This window comes from Palaemon carinicauda, chromosome 5, assembly GCF_036898095.1.
Source record: "Palaemon carinicauda isolate YSFRI2023 chromosome 5, ASM3689809v2, whole genome shotgun sequence".
In the NCBI taxonomy this organism is placed as follows: Eukaryota; Metazoa; Arthropoda; class Malacostraca; order Decapoda; family Palaemonidae; genus Palaemon; species Palaemon carinicauda.
The window spans coordinates 81846387-81873886 of NC_090729.1; the positions used below are offsets into that span (position 1 = coordinate 81846387).

Genomic DNA, 27500 nt, shown 5'->3' on the forward strand with positions numbered 1-27500 from the left:
ATTTCTTCCTTTGTTGACTCATCTCTATCTGTACTATTAATTCGTGCCCCCATAATACAACATAATTTTAGGGGTATGTTTGGTCCCATTGTGGCGAGATGTCACAAGAACAACCCCAACACCTTTGATCACTCTACCAGACAATTGCTCCACAACACAAACTTTCCCCTTACGTTATCAACTGGACTCTTAGACAGAAGGGAAATAAAAACAAACCATAACCTTAATATTATATTCCTTGAAATTAAAATACTTAACACAAAACCATTCACAACCAAAATAATCACACTTAATACTAATTATAAATTTAACGCTAAATATACAATAAACGTAACATCCTTCAAATTAACCCCCCCCCCAAAAAAAGACCTATCAAACTTAAAACTAAACCGCACACCGCACCAAAATATGTATGTATGTATATATATATATATATATATATATATATATATATATATATATATATATATATATATATATATATATATATTATGGACACTAACACAGTCGTCCACACACTACCAACTGTCTTTTGCAGCCCACTAACACAGCTTTGTGATCAACAGTCCACTGGGTGGTAATTTGCCACAACTGCCTCGCTGATTGGGGTGGTAGTTATAATCATCATCATCATCTCTCTCTCTCTCTCTCTCTCTCTCTCTCTCTCTCTCTCTCTCTCTCTCTCTCTCTCTCTCTGGATTTGGCAAATAAAAAATAAATAAGAATAAAACAAAAATTAGTCATCCACATTCTTGCCCCCTTACTTTGCCAAATCTGTCTTACACAACACTTACCTAATTTTTTTCATAACCCAGTCGCAGCCAGGAACAGGACCTCTACTTCGAGTAACTGGGCCTTCATAAACTCTCTCATTCACTTCTTCCATATCTCTATCATTCATTGTCCTATTCCAATTCCCATCCATACTCCTATCATCTAATATGTCATGCACTATCCTATCTATCTCCCTATCATCTGGCCCTAAAATCTCACTTCTTTCCGTCAGTAATTCATCCATTTCATCCAAACCATTTTCTACTTTAATAAAAGATTCATCCATACTACTTATCATTCTCCTATCTCTCATTCTCGCATTCGTCATACTTTCTTTTACATCACCTAGGGAAAAACCACACACACTATAGGTATCATTCATACTCAGCCATGATTCATCTGTATTAACACATTTATCTTCCGTACTCACCTGTACAGTTACACCCTTGTCATGCCTATTCTGGTTCCTACCTATGCCTATAACTTTCCCTTGCACTTTATCCTCACTAAAAATTTTCAAACGCTTCTTTTTCCTATATTCATCTAAGACTAATTGCTTATATTCCAGCCCTAACTTCTCATGCATACTAGGTTCATACTTACTCATTTCGAACCAATTATTCATCCCATTCTCACGAACATTGATTCTATTCCTTCCACACACATACAGTAGGAGGACTCACCCAACTGAACCCTCTTACAATCTAGTTTCCCGAACATCCTGGCTGACTTAGTCCCTTCTTCCTACATACTCTAGCTACATGCCCATCTACACCACATTTAGTACACTTGCACATTCTAGCATAATGACCATCCTTACCACAAATACCACAAATCACATTCATACGATTACTACGACATCCACTCGCTATGTGCCCAGTCATACCACACCGATAACATTTTACCCCCTTTTTTTTTTCTCGCACTCGCTAATTCTATGCCCCACCTCACCACATCCAAAACAAGCCCCTAGAACCCATCTACATTCATTCTTCTTATGACCTTCCTTTCCACACCTATAACACTTTCCATCACGGACACGACTATCTGACATACCTCGTTGCGCACTCACACTCCTATCCCTATTGCACCAATTACCCTACCTGAATCCACCATTTGCTTGCACAGTTCCTCCGTTACTTGCCCAAACACTCCTCTCTATTACCTGATCAGCTATCCTCATTGTCCCTCTCAAAATTCCATCCTTATAACTACCAAATTCAATTACACTTTCTTCCATTCCAATTCTTACATTCACAGATTTACTTTCTTTCTTGCACCTATCTAACTCATAATCCTCAACTATCTCTAGTATATCATCCCATGTCAATCTCTCTTGCATGCACCTCATTTTCTCTTTGCGTTTCAAATTAATAAATTCACACAAATTCTCAGGTACTGTCGCCAAGAACTTCCTCATTAACTCCTTATTCTCATTTATACCTTCATCTCCATACTTCTTCCTTGCTAACGTTTCTAACCAACATACATACATAGAAATAGCTCACCCACATTCATTCGAGCCTCATTAAAATCATTCTTACGCTTATACCTAACACTCCCTTTCATACGTTTTACCTGCTCAATTATTCTCTTTTTCACACTTTCATAATCAACGCCACCTACACTCATTATCACACTATACATCGTCAACAAATACCCAATCAAATATTCTCCTAACTCCCTAGCCTAAACTCTCTTACTATCACCATACTTATCCTGACAATACCTCTCATACTTCTTGAAAAACTCGTATACATCCATACTACATTCTCACTGCTATCATCAATGCTACCTTCCTTCTTGTTTCCTACTTCCTCGCTAGAATTTAAAAAATCTAATTCCACACCCATACGCCTATTCTTGATTAAAAGTTGGAAATCAAATCACCTGAAATTACAAATAAAAATCAGACTATATATCAGTATAATGAGATCAGTGTTACTGTGTGGACATGAGTCATGGTATGACAATGAAACAATCCCCAATAGATTTAGATGATTTGAGAACAAAGACCTAAGAAGGATATTTGGGAGTTGAATGGCAGGACAAGTTTAGAAATGAAACTATATGAGAGATTACTCGAGTGCCATATGTTGATGAGATCATGATGAAGGGTAGATGGAGATGGTTTGGGCATGCTCTTCGCACTCCCAAAGAGAGATTAGTTCTGCAAACGTTCAGTTGGGCTCCACAAAGCACTAGAATTAGGAGACCCAGGCCTAAATGGCTGAGTACTATGAAACGCGAAGTAGGAGTTGATTAATGGAGAAGTATTCAATTAAAACCTCAAGATAGAGACTCTGGCGAAATCTAACTGAGGCGTAGGAGGATATATATATATATATATATATATATATATATATATATATATATATATATATATATATATATATATATGTGTGCATATATATATATATGTATATATATATATATAATATATATATATACATATATATATATACACATATATATATATATATATATATATATATATATATATATATATATATATGTATATATATATATATATATATATATATATCCTCCTACGCCTCAGTTAGATTTCGCCAGAGTCTCTATCTTGAGGTTTTAATTGAATACTTCTCCATTAATCAACTCCTTCTTCTTAGCCCTCCAAATGCTTTCTGGCCACTTGAAATTTGGCCTTGAATTGCTCTTTCCATATGTACATATATTAATATATGTACATATATATGTATATATGTATATATATATATATATATATATATATATTATATATATATATATACATATATACATATATATGTACATATATACATATATATGTACATATATTAATATATATGTATATATATGTATATATATATATATATATATATATATATATATATATATATATATATATATATATATATATATATATAATCATCATCATTATCTCCTCCCACGCCTCGGTTAGATTTCGCCATTCGTGTCTATCTTGAGCATTCGATTGAATATTTCTCCATTCATCAACTCCTACTTCGTGCTTCATAGTGCTCAGCCATTTAGGCTTGGGTCTTCCAACTCATGAGAGCAAATTTACTTTTGAGAAACACCTTAGGTCTGTGTCTTCTTCAATTGCACAAAAAAAATGGCTTATTGAGAAAGTCTTTTACGATTTCTGGTGATCAATCTATTCTGAACAAGTGTTTTAATTCTTTCATTATATCTTGTTTCGAGTATTGTTCTCCTGTCTGGTCGTCCGCTGCTGATTCTCATCTAAATTTGTTGGACAGAAACTTAAGAAGCTCTAATAAATTTCTTATTCCTGATCTAGATACTAATCTTTGGCACCGCCATTCAATTAGTTTGTCATGCATGTTGCATAAGATTTTTCATAATTCTGATCATCCTTTATATTCAGATCTACCTGGGCAGTTCAATCCTCTTCGTAATACTAGGCATGCAGTTAGTTTTAACAGTCAGGCCTTCTCCATCATGAGGCTCAATACTACACAGTATTCTAGAAGTTTTATTGCAGCGGTGACCAAGTTGCGGAATGATCTTCCTAATTGGATAGTTGAATCAGTAGAACTTCAAAAGTTCAAACTTGCGATAAAGATTTTTATGTTAAACAGGCTGACATCTATTTTCATGTTACTGTTTTTTTAATAATTTATTGTTAATTTTTCTCATCGACTATTCAATTCCTTATTTCCTTTCCCCACTGGGCTATTTTTCCCTGTTGGAGCTCTTGGGCTTATTACCTATATATGTGTACTGTATATATATATATATATATATATATATATATATATATATATATATATATATATATATATATATATATATATGTATATGTATATTTATATACATACATATATATATATATATATATATATATATATATATATATATATATATATATATATATACATATTATTACTTGCTAAGCTACAATCCTTATTGGAAAAGCAGGATGGAGCCCAGGGGCTCATACAGGGAAAATAGCTCAGTGAGGAAAGGGAACAAGGAAAAATAAAATATTTTAAGAAGAGCAACAGTAATAAATAAATATCACTTTATAAACTATAAAAACTTTAACAAAACAAGAGAAAGAGAAATAAGATATAAGATAGAACAGTGTGCCCGAGTGTACCCTCAAGCAAGAGAACTCTAACCCAAGACAGTGGAAGACCATGGTACACAGGCTATGGCACTACCCAACATTAGAGAACAATGGTTTGATTTTGTTATGTCCTTCTCCTAGAAGAAGTGCTTACCAAAGCTAAAAAGTCTCTTCTACCCTTACAAAGAGGAAAGTGGCCACTGAACAATTACTGTGCAGTAAGGAGAATTGTTTGGTAATCTCGGTGTTGTCCGGTGTATGAGGACAGAGGAGAATGTGTAAAGAATAGGCCACACTATTCGATGTGTGAGTGTATAGGCAAAGGGAAAGTGAACCGTAACCAGAGAGAAGGATCCAATGTAGTACTGTTTGGCCAGTCAAAAGACCCCATAACTCTTTAGTGGTAGTATCTCAACGGGTGGCTGATGCCCTGGCCAACTTACTACCTATATGTATATATATATATATATATATATATATATATATATATATGTAGATAGATAGATCGATAGATAGATAGGTAGATGAAATTTTTTTTAACAATACGCCATTTCCTCCATGAAGTACCAGGTCCAGAGCGTGTTAGCATCAATTACCTTTTATTCATTCATTTTTAATCGCCTTCAGAGTTTTCTACCTACATTACGTGACATGAGCATAAAAACCTTACTCTTGGAACACCACATAGAAGCTTAATTTTGAAAGAAGCCAAAGGATAAGTCCCGATGATCCTGTAATATAGAAAGCGATGGTTTGACAAGGGATTTCCCAAGGATAACAGTACGGATCCTATGTTATTTGATGCTGCAAAAGATAAAGAAGGAGGCAGCAGCGGCATACAATCGATGACATCATCTGTAAATGAGCAAGATGTTTCAAAACTTCTACTTTCCTCAACTAAGAGGCAGCATCTATACTATTACCAGGAGGAGAAGTAGAAAATACCTTGCTGATAGGCCATATGCACTTCAAAAGGAATCAGCAGAGTGCAGTCACTGGCCAGATGTTCAAGAAGAACTTCTTGTAATTAAGTAGGACATTCAACGGCTAGGGTTCCTCTATGCTAAACTTTTAACCTGGATTGATCTTGTCAGTGAAATACAATCAAGAACTCCACCAGAAATGTTGTACACCATTCTCTTAACAGCAAAGAAAAAGGAAGCCTCACTGGAAGAGGTCTTGCAATCCAGAGCGCGCAGCGGAACTTACTCTCCCAAGAAAAATAGATGTTGACAGCCAAATCTTAACACAGAAAGCATGCAATAAGGAGCTTGCAAATCATTAGGTCCAGAAAAAAGAACAAGTAACATCAAGTCAAGCAAGAGAAACAAACGAAACCTGAATCACTTTCCGACAAACCAGCAGAAGAAGAAATTGCATTAGAAAGTAATTCTGCTGATGACCTTAGTTTTACTGAAGACAGAGAGGATAGTTTCATGGAATATGAAAATAAAGAGGCACCAGCTCCAACTGAAACTATGATTTCTGCAATTTAAGAGGATTCTCTAAGCAACTACTATACAGTATACTACAGTGAAACACGCATGATCTATTTTTGGAAAATAATACTTGAAATCTTTGCAGACTCCGATGTTAGCCCTTTACCAAAAGCTGAAATTGACTTTTTACAAGAGAAGAACATTTCTAGTAACCTAAAGGAATTGGTCTGAATAGAGAGGAACAAGGACAAGAATGACATAGGCATTGTTGATGCATCGTATATCTTCTATAGGCCTGAAGACCCCCATGATAAAGAAGGGTCTTCTTAGATTTCCTGATGACATGGTATAAGCTTGATTAGATAAGGCAGAGAAGGATTAGAAACTGGATTTATACAGTAGTATGAGTATGCGTAGCGGGTCATTTTAACTTCTTAAAAAAATAGTCTTAGGTCATTCATGCCTTTAACATGTTTGTTTTCGGTCAATAAGAACTAAATCATTTATTTTTCTTAGAAATTATTACAAAGATACTCATCTTGTTATTTTTTACAGTACTGATCATTTATTTATACCAAATATTACATTTTGTTAGAAAATATGCAATGCAGTTGCCGAAGAAATGTTTCTTTAGCCAAAAATAAATATACAGTATGTTCTTCCCCAACAAGATTTTTTTTTTTCACCTCCATTTTTGGCCAAAAGTGAATCACCAAAATTTGTCAGAATAGGATTCTGTAAATATCTAAGGCTGAAGTCCAGAGTATGAATTCCTTAACATTCGATACTAACAGAGATGAAAAGGTTTCAGTTAAAATATAAAACAAAATAGATGAGTAAACTGAAGTTTCTTGTTCTGAGATTTTTTGCCCCATATATATATATATATATATATATATATATATATATATATATATGTATATGTATTTATATATATATATATATATATATATTTATATATATATATATATATATATATATATATAAAAATATATATATATATATATATATATATATATATATATATATATAATTATATATATACACATATATACATACATATGTATATATATATATATATATATATATATATATATATGTATATATATATGTATGTGTATATATATATATATATATATATATATATATATATATATATATATATATATGTGTGTGTGTGTGTGTGTGTGTGTGTGTATTATAGAGAACAGCACAGATACACATGAACACACCCAGATGGAATTCATAAGAACTGCATTGATTATATCCTTATAAATAAGTGATAGAAAACATCAGTGATGGGAACAAAAGTGATGAGGGGAGGAGACTTTGGAACATTACATGAACTACTACTTTCAAATATCTGCATAAAATTTCGGACAGATAGAGGGAGAAATCAAGGAATAGTGAGGTATAGTCTGGACAGACTGAAGAATGAGGAAGTAGAAATTACCGTCAAAGTAAGAGTAGGAGGAGTTTTGATCCACTAATAGGACTCGAAACAACAGAGGAAAAGTGGTATTAGGAACGAGACATAATCAAAGAGGAAGCAGAGAGTATTTTAGGAAGTAGAAGGAGAGCAAAAAAACAGTGGGTCACAGAGGAATTATTGAATGTATGCCAAGACAGAAAATGGATAGAAGACCTGTGTAAAGCATGTGAGGAATGTTTCAGAAACGGCCATTCAAGAGAGCTATTCACTACAGCAGACAGATTAACAAACGATTGGAAAAACAATGGAATTGCTCTAAGTCTAAGAGATGCAGATGGTAACAAGGTATCAGCCAACGGGTGATATTGAGAGGACCTGGAAAACGCACTGGGAAGAATACCTAAAATGAAGTGGGAGACGGGTAACTGTTGAAGATTTTCCAGAACTAAGAGGAGAGCTATGGAACATACAGGAAACACCAGATCTCTTGATAGAAGAAGTAAAAAAAAAAACTTTAAGGGCTATGTCACGTGGGAAAGTACAAGGAATAGATGGAGTACCAAAGGAATTGCTTGAAACTGGTGGTGAAATGGTAGAAAGATGTTTGTGTGACTTATACAAGGATATAGTAGATGGACAAGAAGCTCCAAATGACGGGATTAAAAACATTGTAATTCCAACACACAAGAAAGGGAACACCACTTTATGCAAAAATTATAGGCCAATCAGTCTATTGCCACATGCTTGTGTAGTTCTAGCAAAAATCATACAAAGTAGAATAACGAGGCAAGAAGAGGAAATAATTGATGAGGGGCAAACAGGATTTAGGGTGGGTAGAGGAACAATTGATCATATATTCACTTTTTCACAAATCATAGAAAGATTCTGGGAGAAGGAAAAAAGATCTGTATTGTGTATTCATTGACTTCAGACAAGCATTTAACTCCATATGGAGGGAAGGAATGACTAGGATTTTGAAAGAATGGGTATTAGAACCAAAAATACTGGAAACCATCAGGAGATTGTATGAAAGGACATCAGCTAGGGTAAGAACAAGGCAGTATTTGACAGAAGAGTTTAGAACTATGGGTGGGGTTATACAGGGTTGCCCACTATCATCACACCTCTTAAACTTATACTTGGAATAAGTAACGAGAATGGCACTTGAAGTTTATGAGCGCTGCATAGATATAGGAGGGACTAAAATATCTAACATGAGATATGCATATGACATAGTGCTTGTAGCAGAAACTATAGAGGAACTTCAGAAAGTGTTGAAAATGGTGGAGGAACAGTGCAATAGGTATGAATTAGCAATAAACAGACAGAAAACTAAAAGTATGAAAATTGGAAGAAAAAGAGAGTCTTTAGAAATACAGCTACCAGAGGGAGAAGTGGAACATGTCAATGGGTTTAAATATTTGGGAGTGTTTTTCACAGCAGATGGAAAGGTGGAAAGAGCAATTCAAGGCCAAATTTCAAGTGGCCAGAAAGCATTTGGAGGGCTAAGAAGAATCTGGAAAGATAGAAATATATCTATTAAGTTGAAAATTAGACTATTAAGAGCAATAGTGATCCCCACTGTGATATACAGTGCTGAATACTGGGTACTGAAGAAGCGAGAAGAGAAAAAGTTATTAGCCTTTGAGAGGAAATGTCTGAGAAGAATCTATGGTGTAAGAGGGGAGGACAAAATTACGAACGAGAGAGTGAGAGAAATGGCTGGTGTTGAGGACACAATTCTGATTAGAGTGGAGAACATTCCGAGGAGATGGTTTGGGCATGTACAGAGGATGGAACAAAACAGATGGCCAAAGATAGTGCTGCATGGACGAGTAGCCGGAAACAGACCGAGAGGACGACCAAGAGATTCATGGGTGGAAACCTTCAAAAAAGCAAATAGAGGCGAGACATTTCAGCAGCTTGCACAGATGACAATGGATAGGGAACTCTGGAGAGAAAAGTGACATCAAAATCAGGACCCAACCAGGAGAATTCCGGACAGGATTTAGTGAGTGAGTGATATATATGCACTTAGGACATACAATAGAAGGATAAAAGGCTTTTGGTAAAAAAAATGAGATTTTGTAATATAAAATGCCACTTTCTCTAAAAAGAAAAGTATTTAATCTGATGGCCCTACCAGTCTTAACTTAGGCATCAGAAACATGGAGCCTAACTAAATCCTTAGAGCGTAAGTTAGTTTCAACACATAATGAGAAGGGCAGATAATAGATGGACACTGAGAATAGCTCAATGGGTCCCTAGAAATTTCAGAAGAAGCAGGGAAAGGAAGAGACGACGATAGATTGTATGTGTGTGTCTGTGTGTAGGTGATTAATGAGTCTCTTAGTCGAGATCTAGCCAAAATCAGTGCATTGTGCAAATTATTTGAGATAAAAATGAACTTTTACAAACTTCAAAATATGATTGTAAGTATGTCAATGATAGAGGCTCCTGAAAGTAGTACATAATATACAGTTGAATAGAATCATTAGACTCAATACTAGAGTATTCTAAAAGTTGTTTTTCCATATGTGACCAGACTGTGGATTGATCTTCCTAATCCAGTTGTTGAATTTGTGAGACTTCACAAGTTTTGATACTGTTGACATAATTTCATTTCATAGTTCATATACGACTTATCTATTCAGAGTTGTTGCTGATCTCAAAATATTTCATATCCTTTTACTTTTTCTTTTACAAATATAGTATATTCGTAACATCTATATTTCCTTTACACACCAGGTCCTTAGAGGGTATTGCACCTCCTTTGATGCAGTGCAGGCATTACTTAATGGTCTTTGCAGCATTCCTTCGGTCCCTAACTTGGCTGTACTTGCTTTTTATTAGTACTATTATTACTATTCGCCAAGCTACAACTCTGGTTGGGAAAGTAGTATACTGCAGAGAAAGGAACCCAATGACGAAAGGAAATAAAGAAACTATAGATCATAAAAAGTATTGAATAAGATATGTAAAATGTTCTAAGCTAATAACAACATTAAAATATATCTGACAAATAACATAAACCTGTTCAATATAAAACCTTTCTCAATTCCACCGCTTAGGGATATCATTCCACGAACTGGTCATAGCAGGAATAAAGTTATTGAGATACTCTGTTATATTGAGCTTTATGAAGAAGAAGGCATACCTACTATGCATTTCAGACCACGTGTTATACTGTTTTTCGCAAATATCTTCTATACAAACAACGGGATCAGTGTGATATTTTGGCACAGCTTCTTTGACACAGTCCGCTAATTTATGACCCTACACTGCGATGCCAAGTGTGTTTCATTAATGAGCATACTCTTGACTTTCAAGCATAAGTTGGCGAGAGCCGAGTAGGCATTCGGACAATGGATCTCCGTGACGTAGGTGTGACGCGTATAACAAGCACTCTCTCTCTCTCTCTCTCTCTCTCTCTCTCTCTCTCTCTAGCATAGAAACCTACCACTGGTGCATGTTCCATTCATAATGTGTATATATATATATATATATATATATATATATATATATATATATATATATATATATATATATATATATATATACTAAAAGGAAGAAAATTAAACTGAAATAGTTGATCGTTGGCTATAAATGCCGTTTTACATTTACTGTCTTCCTGAATGGGTATTTGATAGTACCCATATTTTATATCAATAGTTATAAAATATTTACTATTCCGTACTTTCACAAGTAATCATTTGATCGAGGGCAATGGAAATGCATTATCCTTAGTGACTGCATTCAACTTCCTGTAATCAACACACAATCTTACCGAGCCATCCTTTTTCCTAACAGCTACAAATGAAGAAATGCAGGGGGATTCTCTCTCCTCGATAATCCCTTGTTCCCTTAATTTACTAATTTCCCTTTCTATTTCTCCCTGGAAATGAATGGGTACCTGATCGGCTCCGCCTGCCCATTTTCAATGCTAAAGGGAAAAAGATCAATCCTCCCGGGTGGCTCGTCTCCAATTGCAATGACATCGGAATGATTATTAACAATGTTACTAACTACGGGTTGATATTCTGGCGGAATTAGTTTTTGCGCTTATATAATGAAGTTCTGAGTGCGTTCATCTGTGCGGGCTGGAGTGGTGGCTCCCAAGATCTTGAAAAAAGTTATCTATACAGGAAATTTTAGTAATAAAACTCAAACAAAATAAAACTTTTAAATTTAATTAAAGGTTTCAGAATAGTTTTTTTTTTATTTTAGGTTAAATATTTCTAAATTTCTTGAAAGGATGTTCGGTTTGGGTAACTATAAAATCGTTTGAGAGTATCCTTAGGAGGACCGACCTTGTGTCAAAGGGTAACGACAAGGGGGTGAAAGTTTCGGTCCTTCCCAATTTCCCGCAACTTCAAGAGAGCCCTGAAGAAAAACAAACAAACATTCTATTACCCCCTAATAATAATAAACTTAAATTGTAACGACAAGGGGGTAACAACTGCAAAAACCTAAATTAGCATAAACACATCTCGAAAAATGAAATAAAGAATTAGAGTTAAAGGATCCTTCAAAAACTTATATTTATATATAGGAACATTACTTCCATGAAGCTGATCCTAGAAATTAGATTTTCGAGATGTTAAAATAAACGAATAGTATCCGAAGATAAAACAAATTACTTACAAATTATTATGTAGTTTGTTATGCTTCAATAGGTATATATTTAGTTTAATAAGATATGTTAATATGAATCAGTAAATATAACGATTAAATTCAGGACTATTAAGCAAGTTTGCAAATAAGTGTGCCATCATTTCCATTGGTGAAATGATAAGAAGGCTAGGATCACTTTAGAAATAGACACCCATCATTTCGTTGTGACGTACCTTAAAGCCTTATCGGCACCTCGGAAGTTCGGCAATAAATGAAGTATATCCTGTGTCTAAGATGGTAAGAGACATGTCTTCGTTGCTGGCACGACTTGAGCAGGAGCGGTGATTTGGGCACAGTTTTTTGTAATTAGCCGTCCATTATTAATATAACCGGCGAGCTTGAAAGAAAAGCAACCGGCTCTATGTTGATTCCACCAACCAAACCAACTAACTGACTGGTACGAATTTTCCAAACGGACTCCACTACGACTGTCTCAGCTGCTCAGCGTTTCCTTTCCTCGGAAAACAAAAGAAACAAACAGTAGTAACTGCTCGTTAACAGTTGTTATACCTTCGAGACTTAAAAGGTGTTTACCGTCACAACGAAAATATAATTACATATTCCCTTTATAAGCTCGAAGTAAACATAGAAAAACTCAATTAAATTTACTAAATTATACTAATGATTACATTATTCAAATTAACAATAATTAAACCAAATATTAAACCTTTAAGAACGCATTATATAAGAACAATGATAAATAGAAGAAAAACATAAGTGATGTAATAATTTTACATCATTTTCAACACAAGATCCCATTATTAGGAATTTCACATAACTCCAATTCACACACAGAATCACTTCCTAACACAACTTTTTTATTTGACAAATTAACTATCGTAATGTCCGCTCTGTTCTCTTTTATTTCTGACAAGCCCTTTAAGACTATGTTTGCCCATTTGTCACAGGGTTTAACTACGATCTTGATTCCCTCTGGGAGAGGCTGACACGGGGCCACTGATATGCTCGTAAATGTCAGGGGAGGCAATACTTCTCCTCTTTCAGGTACAGCTGCTACCTTACTTAATTGTCTCTCCTTTCCCGTACCAGCAATTACTCTCTCATGACTTTCTATCTGCAAAATGCACCCTCCTGCTTTTACTGTTATTCTATCTTTTTCCCCACAAATGTATATTTGATTACTCAATATAAAATCCTAACCAATGTAGCCTCAATTCCTGGAATTCCCAAGGTGGGTAAGACAAAAAAACTCATGCGTAAACTTCACAGATCCCACCTTAAAGTTAACGATCGTTGTATGTCTTGCCTGTAGTTTATTTCCTCCTGGAGTGTCAAGGATAATGGATACCGCTGACTGCAGTGGGTTTGATGAGATTCCTTGCTCAAAAAGCAAAAATCTGGCTCTTGTGTCTATCAACGCTCGAATGAACTTATCTGGTAGGTCAATCCTGACTGCTAACATTCCGAGCCCCCCATTAGGATATGTGGGGCACGTTCCAACGACCTTGCTTGCAATACCGCTGCCCCCTGCTTCTGTCCCCAGTGCTGCGGGGGTCAGTCGTCGGTACCAAGGGGGCCACCATTGCCCGCTCGACTGCTTCTGTTGTCATGCGAAGGGCATCGATTTCCCTCGTCTCCCCCTTCCTCTGTTTAATTTTCCTCGGGTGTTGGGCGGTTGGTGGTGTGCGTATGCCCCAGCCCGCCCATCCTCGGCGTTTTTTGCTTGGAACTCTCGAGATAGGTGAATGTAGGCCTGAAAAGTGTAACAGCAGGGGAATCCTTGGGTGGGGCACTCCACTCGTTGGTGTCCCTCTCCCCCAAACTGCCAACATCTGAAGACTCTTCTCACCTGCTAACTACATTCTCCCCTCTCCCGCTTTGGAAGTTGGTGAGTGCCTCTCATGGCAGCCACCTTTTTGGAATCAGGGCAGTTATTCTCCGACATTTTTTCTTCTGGCAAACTGTCTAGAATGTTTTGTATGGCCATCACTAAATCTGCTAACGAGCAATTGTCTTTGAACAAATAACCACATAAATAAGGGTTTAGTAATCTGCGAATATGTTTACGGGCAATTGCTTTTTTATAACCTTCTTGGTGATTGGCACTCTGTGTAGAAAACGAATCACAATCCCAAAAAATAAGAGTTGCAAAACTGAGAACTGATTCACCCTTGCGAATTTTGGGTTTGTAATTTTCTTTCATGTCCCCTTTTCTCTCATCGGATAAGGAGTATTTCTCAATTAAACGTTGTTTTATTTCAGTATAACTTCTTAAACTGTCTTGTTGCCAACACATTACCTCCATTGCCAGAGCATCTTTCAGCAACCTAATTACTTGAATTGCTTTTTATCTTTCTGACCACCCATATGTGGCTACTTCAAAGTCTCTCATAAACACTTTGATCGATTGAAACTCTTCATTAGGCTGTTCATCATCAAAAGGCCTAACACTTGCCTGGAGTTCTGGTAATTTCTGAACTACGACATTTTATATATATATATATATATATATATATATATATATATATATAAATATAAATATATATATATATAAATATATATATATATATATATATATATATATATATATATATATATATACATATATGTACATATATATATAAATATATATATATATAGATAAATATATATATATATATATATATATATATATATATATATATATATATATATATATATATATATATATATATATATATACACACACACACACACACACATATATATATATATATATATATATATATATATATATATTAAATGTGTGTAAATATTTCTTTTGTCTTGTCATATGCCATTTATTTAACACACGCAGCACCTCCTCTGTCAGGTGGTGCTCCTATTATTGTTTCTTTTTTTATGGATCCTGGCACTATTAGCTATTAAGAATCGTGAATGGTCCTGTGGAAGATTGGAATAGATATTGAGAGTCATCCTCAAATTCTTTTCCAGTTTCGAGTATTGCAGGAAGACCCACAGGCGTTGTAGGAGGGTGAACAGGTGCAGAAGGTGGGGGAGCAAGAGGAAGAGGATGCAGACCATCTTCTTGTTTATTTACAACTTGTAGGGTGCATGGGGAATCTTGTGGCCAGTGTAAGGACACTCGGCCTCATCGTAGTGCAGAAGGGAGTCAGCAATTATTTTGTGGAACTCGTACAGGGGAAGACTTCTCCATGTATAAAGTAGAGGGTGATGGCCTTCAGAAGAGAAAGCTGAAGAAGGCCCAGAAATCTTTTTCATTCGGTGGATGAGCTTCCTCTCAAATGAATGATAATAATTTACCGGCTAGTCAAATAGGCCCTCACTTTTCCTTAGTTTAGTGTATGTACTACCTCGTGATCTTTGACCACTCCATGGTCATTTTGTTATAGGGTTGGACCCTTCACTTGTGGAAAAAAATGTATTTGATGCTGCCATTGTATGCCGTCGTTATCAAACAGGCTAGTCTGATACTCTACCAGCAGATGAAGAAGGTGATTTCCTTCAGTCGTTTTGTAAGGCTGACAGATTGGAAATATCCATAAAAATAAAATAACCATTATGGAATTGTTAGTCAGCCTGAAAATTATATCACCCAGAGACGAAGAAGCCCCATGGTACTGTGGAAATTACAGAGGTTCTTCCCTAATGCTTGAAATCGCGTGTGACATCATTGTTATCAAAGCTGCTTTTGTGTACATTTTATTTCTTTGTTGGTGCAAGCAAACACTGCCTTTTTACATGATGGTATTTTGGTAATTTGTATGTCAATTATAGTATAACCACTCCATAAACACGCTGACCTGTTCTGTATTTTGTCACTTATGTAAATGGTATAGTAGCTCTTTTCTTGTATGGGATATATGAGCAGCGCATATGAAAAAAGAGTTTGATAAAATGAGTAGTGTTACACATATTTCATTATTATTATTATTATTATCATTATTATTATTTATTTTTTTTTTATTATCATTATTATTACCTTCGTCAAAATTGTTGCGGCAAAGGTTATATTTTTATACGATTATGTTTGCATGTCTGTCTGTGTGAGTGCTTGTGATTTGCATAACTCAAAAACTATTTGACCGAATCTCATGAAATTTGGTGGGATGATTGGCCATGATCTAAGGACAATTTACTGAGATAATTTTTTTTTCTGATTTGCATGAAACCAGTGCCAAATGTGCTTAATTTAATTGCATATCTTATGATATACAACAAGATATAGAGATGTTATCACCTTTGTTTGTGTATTTATTTGTTTGTATGTCTGTGTCTGTGTGTTTATGATTCGCATAACACAAAAAACTATTTGACCGAATCTCACGAAATTTGGTGGAATGATTGCCCATTATCCAAGGACAATTTGATTATATTTTGCGAGTGATAGGGTCAAAAGTCAATGTCTAAAAACGTGTTTTCCATTTCATGGCCAATTTTTATCTGATTTGCATGAGTCTAGTGACAAAATATGCCTAATTTAATCGCATATCTTATGATATATACGTTTTGGGATCAAATATCTACAACATCATCAATTTCTTAGGTGACAAAAGTGATAGTGGTGAAGCTATACACTCTACCGAATGCCCGTTCTAGTTATTATTATTACTAGCTAAGTTATAACTCAAGTTGAAAAAGCAAAATGCTTTAAGCCCAACGGGTCCAACAGGGAAAATAGCCCAGTGAGGAATGGAAACAAGGAAATAAATAAACTACAAGAGAAATAAACAATTGATATAAAATATTTCAAGAATAGTAACAACACTAAAATAAATCTTTCACATTTAAATTATGAAACCTTAAAACAAACAAGAAAAAGAGAAATTAGATAAAATAGAGTGTCTGGGTGTATCCTCAAGAAAGAGAACTCCACCCCAAGACCATAGTACAGAGGCTACGGTACTACCCAAGACTAGAGAACAATGGTTTGGTTTTGTAGTGTCCTTCTCTTAGCAAAGCGACTTACCATAGTTAAAGAGTTTCATCTACCCTTAGCAAGAGCTAAGTATCAACTGTACAATTACAGTGCATTAGTTAACCCCTAGAGCGAGGAAGTATTATTTGGTAGTATCCGTATTGTCAGGTGTATGAGGACAAAGGAGATTGTAGAAAGAACATAGCAGACTATTCGGTGTATGTGTAGGCAAAGGAAAAATTTGCCATTACAAAGAGAGGGATCCAATGTATTGCTGTCGGTAGTATTTCAATGGGTGGCTAGTGGCCTAGAAAAAGACAAGAACATTAAATGAACTCACAAGGGGTTTATAGGCCACTCATGAATGGCAAAGGCAAGGGACAATGACATTGCCCTAGCAAGAAGGACAATATCCTAGAGCAGTGGTTCTTAACCTATTTTGGCAGCGACTCAAAATCTTGCACAAAACAACCATGGTGACCCAAGCCTCCATAACCATGTAAATTGTGTTTATATGTAATATGATTATGCTTTTACAAACGGGTTGTAAAAACAGAATTACATGTTGGGATGTTTATTAATACAAGTCCCACATCTGAATATTAGTGATCCATGAGAAATTATACAAACAACATATGCTTGGTAAATTCACAAAAACCAAAAAGTGTTTATGTTTCATGCTATAAAATTAAAAAGGACAATTAGCCCATAGTATACCACTGTGGAGAAAGAAATTAGAAAATTATTCATAACTTAATATGTAATATGCTATAACTGATCTGTGAGAACATTGGCACTGGATTGTGTTGACCAGATCCTCAAATCTGGGTGATTTTGATGTCAGACTGCATCTTAGATCATCCTCTGGCTTCAGACAGTTTCTGCATTTTACAAAAAATTCTGCTTCACATAAAAATGTTGTGGCAAAGGGAAGGAGGGCTTTCACAGCTTCACCTCCAAGAATTAGTTTTTCTTTGTACACTTTTATCCAAAATTAGCTTAGTGATTCATGTTGTCTTTTGAAATTGTAATCAAGTATTTCATCATTCTGAATCTTAATAAGCTGCTCCTGTAGCTTGTTGAAGTTTGAAATTTCCCGAGGTAGGTCTTCAGCTTCAATGTTGAATGAGTTTCTGATCTAATTGTATTTATATGCAGATTCTAGAATGTAATGTTCAAACTCTGTGATCAATTTGGACATGTGTTGCACAATAGTGTCTTCTACTTGGCTGAGAGAGTAGTTGTTTCCATTCTCCATAGGTATATTTAGAGAGGGAAATGATGCTGCCTTTACTTTATTCATCCACAACTGAAGTTTTCCTTTGAATGATGAAAGATTCTCAGGAAGGCCAACTAATGTCTGATCACGACCTTGCATTGATATATTCAAGGAATTAATCTCAGCAAATCATTTATATCGGAAAATATGCTACTGGCATCAACCAATTTGAATCTGAAAATTTATGGGTCAATAGATGTTTCTTTTCAGTAAGAAATATATCAGTCTCAGTCTGCAAATCCAACAATCATTGAAGAACCTTACGTCGTGGCAGCCAACTAGCTTCAGAGTGGTACAACAGATGCATATGTTCAAAATAAAAGTCAGAACACATTTGAGTGAATAACCTAGATTTGAGAGCCCTAGCTTTGATGAAATTAACAATCTGTATTACCTCCTGCATAACATTGTGCAACTTATTCGGCAGTTTCTGAGAAGCAAGATTTTCACGGGGGAGGAGACAGTGAACAATCATCACACATGGATTCACTTGCCTAACTCGAGCAGTAAAACCCTTGTACACTCATAATACTGCTGGTGCACCATCACAACAAACAGTATAACACTGTTTCCAGTTAAGTTCTTCATCCCTGAAGAATAAATCCACTCTCATGAAAATATCCTCTTCTGTTGTTGTGGTTTGTAGTGAATGCCAAAACAAAAACTCTTTTTCCATGTCTTCTTCACCTTAATATCGTACATTAGTCATAAGCTGGGCATCATCACTCAAATCAGTTGTCTCATCTTGCTGGAGACTGAATTGTCCAGTTTTTTTATGGCTGCTATCAATTGTGCTTTTATGTTGCAGAACATACTCTGAATTCGTTTTCTAAATTTGTCATTTGAAAAAGGAACGTGTTAAAATTTCTTGGCAAATTCATTTCCAATTGTTGTTCGCATCAAATCAAGAGCTGCAGGCTTTATCAGTTCCTCACCAATTGTATGTGGATTTTTGCCTTTTGCAATTCTCCATCTCACCAAGTATGAAGCAAGTGTTGCTTGTTGTATGACAATAACTGCTGAATTGGTAGGAACATCCAGTCTCTGCCTTTTCAGTTGGTGCTATTTTCTTTCAAAAAAGCTGCAGTCCTTGTCAACAAGTCCAATATGTTTTCCATCTAAATGTCGTTTAATTAAGTTTTTTTTTCTTAAAGGATTAGTTACTTGAAACTTCTCCTCAAATAACACGTTGTGGTTTGAGCACATCTTGATGAATTACGTGTGTGAAGCCCTGGTTTAGGAATTCACTATTGTACATCCTCTTACTAGCCATGATTATGGTACTAAACCACCTGAAAATAACAGAAAACACAGTGGTAGTTCAAATGATTATAAATACTAATAAGAGAAATAGCAATGAATATCATATACTGTAATCTTGTAATGAAAGGACTTTTGGTAACTATATAAAACCCTGTATGTCACTTGTCACATCCTAGAGAAGGTATTCCAGCAACTCCATGGTAGTGGTAAGGTAAAGGTTTTATGCAAAAAAAAAAAAAAAAAAAAAAAAAAAAAAAAAAAAAAAAAAAAAAAAAAAAAGTGGCTGTAGTAAAGAACTCCGATCATATATGGCTATTACGATAGCTACATAAATTTTATATTCTAAAATGATTTAGTAATGAACGTAGCGACCACAAAATGACTCTATCGGGTGTTTTATCGTAAGAATAAAAATATATATATATTGCATACATGTTTACATAAAAGTCAGTTAAAACATACATAAAACATGCATACATGACTCAAACATCATTACACTAAACTGTACATTTTAAGCACTATTATACAGTTATTTTTGGAACAATAAATAGATAAGAGCTAACACTGACACAGCATTATTAGGCCTACTCTCACCTTGCTCCTTGAGCTGTTGAAACATAACTGACGGCTGACACTACTAGCCCAGGTTGCCAGAGCCACGATAGTTATAGTCCTTCACTCCTTCCAATATGCCCCCTACCCCTTCCTACATCTAAGTTTAAAAGGCAGATTTCTATGTTAGGAAGTTTTTACACCTCAAATAAATTTTCTGTTTTTGAGTTTTTCCTTAGTCATGGTGTGGTTAGAATCCTAAAATAATTCATCATGAATTCTAATTATTGCAAAATATAATCGTAATAAATTTCTAGTGGGAAACAATGATAATTTTCTACAAACCTTTAGCGACCCAATGAAATCGCTTGGCGACCCAGCTTTGGGGCGTGACCCAGGGGTTAAGAACCACTGCCCAAGAGACTGACCATATGCTGTATACATATGATTAACTCCCAAGACCTCTCTCCACCCAAACTACGACCAGGGAGGGCCAGGCAGTGGCTGATGAATAAGCAGGTAAGCCTATAGGCTCCTGCAAACCCACCATCCTTATGAAGTTTGAGGACTCAAACCCAAGTCTTGCAATCACCAGGCAGGGATGTTTCCAACCCATCACATACTAACATACCTGTTGTAGGTTTACCAGTGAAGAGATGCATTGGTGGTAGGGTAGGGACTTCGGTCTCCCCTTCCTCGGTTTGGGTGGTCAAGCTGTTGATGCGTAAGCCAAAAACAGAGCCACTTCACCCTCTGCTTTATCTCCTTCATAACTCACATGACTGGAAATGGAGAAATCGCCAGTAGTAAAGGAAATTTCGTTGTCGCTATCTTAACCATCAGACTATAAGTCACCATAACTCAAAGTGTTCATCGTAGTATGCAGGTCCTCAACATCATCAAGGTGCACAACTCACAGGGCTCACAATCACTATCAATAACTATTTATTGTTTTTTTTTTTTTTTTTTTTTACCTTCATCAATGCTAGTTTTGCCACATTCTCGTTTGTTTTCAGTCCCTTCTACCTCATATGACACCCCTTCCTATGGCGAATTAACATTGTCCTTACAATCACTTGCAGCCTCCATAACATTACATAATTTCATTGGTTTCAACCTACACATTACTGCTGTCATCACCAACATCAAGAACCCTAATACCAGAAATACCTTAGTCATTTTTATTATAATCTTGAACAATAGTAAGTAGATTCACAAACAATCACTGAAAGTTTTGGCCAAAAATAAAACAAAATGATAGCGATATATGCGAAAGAAGAAAAATACATTAGCACTATAGTGAGACATTATTAACACTCGCATTCCTTGATACTAAGGAACTCAAATTCCTTTATATTATCACACCCTCATTTTAATGCAGCCAAGACCCAATGTCAGCGACTAAGAAGCTCGTTGAGACAAAGAATGCTGATAGTCGACATCTAAGAGAATTGTTGTGAATATTCTATTAAAAGCTTTTGATAACAGGCCAACCTTTATTAGAGTCAGGAAGCTACAGTTAACATCGAAAATAAATTAACACTGTTATGGGCGACACAAACTCAGAAACTCAACTTTAACCTTTATTCCGTTAACAGTAGTAGTAGTAGTAGTAGTAGTAGTAGTAGTAGTAATAGGTTCATTCCTGAAAGGAATTATTGCAAACTTTGAATACATTATTAAATAACCCATAATATTCAGTAAGTCATAACGGTGACATAATGTATCTTAATACATCTTGCAAAGCTAATTAAATATACTTTTTTGAACAAGACACTTTCATTGCCACTTTAAACCTCCTTTGACTATATCACATTTTATCATATTTATAGAACAATCAAATGTTAAATGTCACAAATAAACCAATTTACGCCTTTTAACGCTTAAATGAATAAGACATATAAAGCAAATATATATAAGTTCGTCAAAAAACTTACATCTGTGTGCCCAAAATGAATCCTTTGAATTACGAAATATATACAACTGTACTCCTTGAAGACCTTGCTTGAACTGCCAAAGAGACTTCATAATTTTAGGAAGTAAGATGATATCGTAATTTGTTTACACCTCTCAACTTTTTAACTACCACTTACAAAAGTAACGACGTTGTTTTTACCAACTAGACGGGTTTGTGTTTCTGCATTAACAAACACCATGAGTAGAAATAAAACAAGTAGTAAGACAAGGATGTGTAATATCACCGGACATCTCTATATATGGAGACATAATAATGAGAATTACATCAGGAATGGAAGGAATACGTGTTGGAGTATAAAATAAAAATAATTTCCGATTTACATAATGAACAGAGCAACATTAAAAGAAACCGTTGCCGTGGTATATCTAGGTAGTATGATAACATATGATGCAAGATATAAAAAAAGAAAAAAAAAAGATTATTAATAGTAAAAAATACCATGAACAATCTGAAAACCCTATTGAAGAATATTAGGATAGGGATTCAGAGGAGAGTTGGAACACTGAAACTCTATCTATGGTCCATATTTACTTACGGTTCAGAGACATGGACATTATAAAAGAATTTAAAAAGAATTTAGAAAAGTGAAATAAATACAGCTGAATTATGATTTTACAAAAGAATGTTGAAGATTCCATGGGCTAAGAGAGTAACAAATGAGGAGGTATTGAGAAGAGTGAATTAGGAGAGATCACTTCTAAAACTGATAAGCAGGAGGCAGATGGAATGTCTGAGATATATAATGATAATAGAAAAGATAAAAATTTTGTGCCTTACGGGAAAGATTTAGTAGGGGGAGGGGAGCAAGAGGCCAGCATAGAAAAATTTTTTGGACAGCTTACTGGAAGATGTAAATGAGAAAGTAACAACTATACAATTTATACAGAACCAGAGACAGGACCAGGTGGAGGAAATTGATAGCTTACGTCAAAGACATGACTCCTAGATAGATAGATAGATAGATAGATTGATAACAGACTGAGTATGGAATTTGGTAATGAAATGCGTGAAAATGTCTAGATATAGAATACTTCTTATGGGAATCTAAGCATTGTAAATTTAACAGTTCAAATATTTTCTTCTGCAATAATCCTCTCTCTCTCTCTCTCTCTCTCTCTCTCTCTCTCTCTCTCTCTCTCTCTCTCTCTCTCTCTCTCTCTCTCTCTTAAATACATACACACACACAAGTTTACTCATCGTTTTGCTAAATTATTTAGTACATCATAGTAAATAAAACAAAACTAATCATACATTTTCATATTCCAGAGTGCAACCGTGTTTACTACGGAACTGTTGGCAAGACGTACGAGCTTTTTGTGCATTGGCCAACACAGAATAAAAGACCGCCAATTTGCAACTTGACTCTGGTAGCTGCTGGGGGACCTAATGGGGACCTTGTCCAGCTTGCATTTCATAAATTTAGTCTTGGAAAGTTCAACTCGCATACCGAGAATGGATGTCCACATGGACACATGCAAGTTATAGAGAACCAACGCATGTACAGGTAATTTTAAAAACAGATGCAATTGCTTGTTGTCATTGATAAAGCTTCAATCTTCATATATGTTTTTATAAAAAAAAAAATCATACAAACAATTAAGCGATATACTCCCAAATCATTGCAAATTTGTTTATCAGTCATCTTGATGAATAATTGATCTCTGAAAATTAATTTCTAGAACTGTTCCTATACAAAACAATATTTGACTCTTATAGCAGTTATTTTTTTTACATATAGACTATAAAATATTTCAGGCCAGGATTTTGGTGTGGTGATGGTGTTGGCATCGTGATGTACTATTCAGAGACACCTTCAGTCTCTGTTATCGTTACTCGTCTACCAGTAGATGATGATTTGACTGCTCTAGATGCTGTAAAAGAATTTTATCTAAAAATGACCTACAAGTTCTTGCGTCGAGAGTCAGCCGTGGTGCGTTATGGATTATTGAAAGCTCCTAAGTATCTTGGTCTTCGTGATCCAACTACAGTATGCAATGCTCTTTTCTCTAACTGTGACCAGCGCCCGTGCTTTGTACAATCTCCAAATTTTCCAGGAATGTATCCTAGGAACACAACTTGTTATTATCATTTGAAGCAAACTAGATCCCCTGAGGGAAAGAAGGCTATTATTTCACTTAGTCAAGAAGATGGACGATTAGTTCATGTAAAGAGTTTGGCCCAAGCCCATGACACAGCAGTGCGAAGTCTCAAACTCTACGAAGATTGCTATTATGTTGGTGATTATGTCCGTGTGTATGATGGTAATTCAACTAGAAGTCCTGTTTTAGTTACCTTTTGCCGAGGTGATGTTGTACCAGAAATAGTATCCTCTGGACCAGATATTCTTATTGAATTCACAACTTCTCCTTTTGATTCTCCAAACCACGAGGTTCCATGGACTCATGTTGCTGGCTTTGAGTTAAAGGCTGAGACACGTTTTGTCCCTAGAATTGAGATTGGTGAAAATTGCCATGTACAGATTCAGAGCAGTTCTAACAAGACTGGATGGGTAGAAGGTGCTAATCACAGTGTTCCTCCAAATACCACTTGTGTATGGGAGTTTGTTGGTAACCCAAGTCAGGTAGTCTGGTTGACCTTTGTTCAGTATTTACGTCAAACACAACTTACAAAGCATCAAACCAAGTCTTGCTCAACGAAATTGACCATCATTGATGGTAAATACGATGACGGTGGCATTGTTGCTGAACACTGTCATGATACTGAACCACATACATGTGACAGAGCAAGGCGCCTTTTGCAGGAATCACATGTGCGTCCCTGTGACAGTAAGGAGTCTTATGTATCTACCGGTCAACATATGTCTGTCACTCAACACTTCGGGGATGGTAGTGTTGTCACTAAAGTATCATTTCTACTCAGGTGAATATTTCCCTTAGATTTAATGAAATGTTATTAGGAGAGCTGTTTCCACCCATTCATTATATACTTTGTAATGTTCATGTACAAGTTATTATATATCCAGTTTGGAATGTGTTGGAACTATCAAGAATACTGAAGTATATCTTGAAAACATTATGTAATCACTGATGAATGATCAATGTACAGTAAAATTTAAATGATTCTTCTATTTTTTCTTTCAAACAGATATGAATTTGTTGACCGCCAGCAAACAGGGGAATGGAGCGGTGATCCCTGTTATAGAGAGATTCGTAGTGGGGTAAAAACTGAAGGTAACATTACATTTACTGCTCCAAGAGATGTGTTTCTTTATGGCCGTGGAGGACGAACATCAGTATCTTGCTCCTGGCGATTTATCGGAGCTGCAGACCAAACTGTTAGACTAACAATAAACAGCATTAAAACAGGTTCTTCGTCTTGTAGAACACAATCAAATCATCAGACTAAAGCTTGGCAATGTTTGCCATCAGGAGATTCTCATATGGCAGTATCTGTATCTGAATGGCCTTGGTTTGGGGTAGAGTTGCCATTAGCATGTGTGTGTTCGACAGATGTAATACCATTTACTAGAAAATCATATGGACCAGATCTTACCCTTAACTTTACCATAAAAAATATGCAACCTTATGAAGATTACAGACACTACTCTTTCAATGTAACTTTTGAATTTGTAAAAGAAAGGGCCTGCAAAGGATCAGCTAGGATCTTGACTGGTGCGGCTGGTGAAATTGTGGCAACTTCACCATCACCCTCAAATTTGATGAGCTGTGAAGGATTCCCATGGTTGTTAAAAACACCTCCAAATCATGCTCTGTACTTAACATTACCAGGTGCTAGTCTTGATAATGGCACATGTCAAACGGACACTCGATTATTTTTTCATGTACCAGGTAAAGCTGAACCAGTGTTGGGAGTCTGTCCTGCACCAGATAAAACATCCGCAATTAAGTTTTTCTGGCCACCTCCAAATTCAAAGACCGGAACTATTCATGCACCGCAAGAAGATAGGGCAAATATAAGTGGTGGGGAAGAGGGAGATAGTAACGGGGATGATCCTGCAAGTGAAAAACTTGATTTTCAGGATAATGAAGACGAATCCTCTCTCGTACTTGTGTGGAAACCAAGGAGCTCCTCTGACCTTCGGCTGCGCTGGCTTACTACTTGGAAACCCCTTGAATTAGATGACTTCTTCTCCCCTACAACCGGATACATTGGAAGCTGGCGCAAAGAGATCCATGATATCCCATGTAAAGAACTCTGTCCTGAATTGGGAGCATGTATACCATCAGAACTTTGGTGTGATGGACGTCAACATTGTCCAGAGGGTAAGTCAACTTTCATCATATTGCTAAAAATCATTACATGAGAGAATACTATTTGAGATTCTATGATCCTAAACGGCAAAAATTATGACTTACTCAGTTCTATTAAAATATCTTTTTTTATGTGCACATGGACTATATCTGTGTGTATGTGTTTGTATGGTTGTTTTTCTTTGAACAATGTTTGGGCATGCTTATTACTTACTACTATATTTTTGTATCTGTAATTCTGTTTTACATTTTGAGTAATTATTTGCATTATATTCAGGGAAGCTTTCAATAAAATATTCAAGATTCTGTTAAAGAAATATTGTCGTATAAATCATTTATCTAATAAATGGGTAAATTATTCCTATTTTAGATTCTGAAAAACTGATATTTATGGTAACTAGATTCGCAAAATTCTATTGATTAAATCAGGCTTCCACAAAAGCAGAACAGATTTCTCATAATTAAACTAAGAAAACAGAGATACAAAAAGCTTTAATATCGATCTCGAGTCCTGGGGATACAGGACACAAGACCGAAGTATGTGTATTCATTAAAAATTTCTAGAGGTTCGTCCATAACCCTTATTTCTTGTCTCTGGCTTTTCATTGAAGGTTTTCTTAGTTTTTCTCATATTAATTATCAGTTTTACATTTCTGCTTTCTTTATTCAAATCTTTTAACATCTTTTGCAATTCCTCTCATGATTCACGAAACGGAGCTATGTCATCTACAAATCTTAAGTTGTTAAGGCATTCCCCATTAAAATTATATCTTGCATTTTCCCAATTAAAATATTTTAAACTTCTTCTAGACATGCTGTGAATAATTTAGGAGAGAAAATGGACTGTGTATAACTGCTTTTTTTAGTATCTTTGGGTAGTTTTAAGATTGCTGTACTTCCTG

General features: G+C 35.5%; 1 protein-coding gene across 1 annotated transcript in view; it reads left to right on the forward strand.

Moving 5' to 3' along the window:
- LOC137640487 (uncharacterized) overlaps positions 1-27500 on the forward strand; it is a 355466-nt gene that overhangs the window by 254153 nt on the left and 73813 nt on the right. Inside the window, exons 3-5 of the mRNA XM_068373022.1 lie at positions 23633-23870; positions 24122-25246; positions 25472-26610. Of these exons, the coding sequence (XP_068229123.1) occupies positions 23633-23870; positions 24122-25246; positions 25472-26610 (2502 nt within the window). The remainder of the gene's footprint in view (positions 1-23632; positions 23871-24121; positions 25247-25471; positions 26611-27500) is intronic.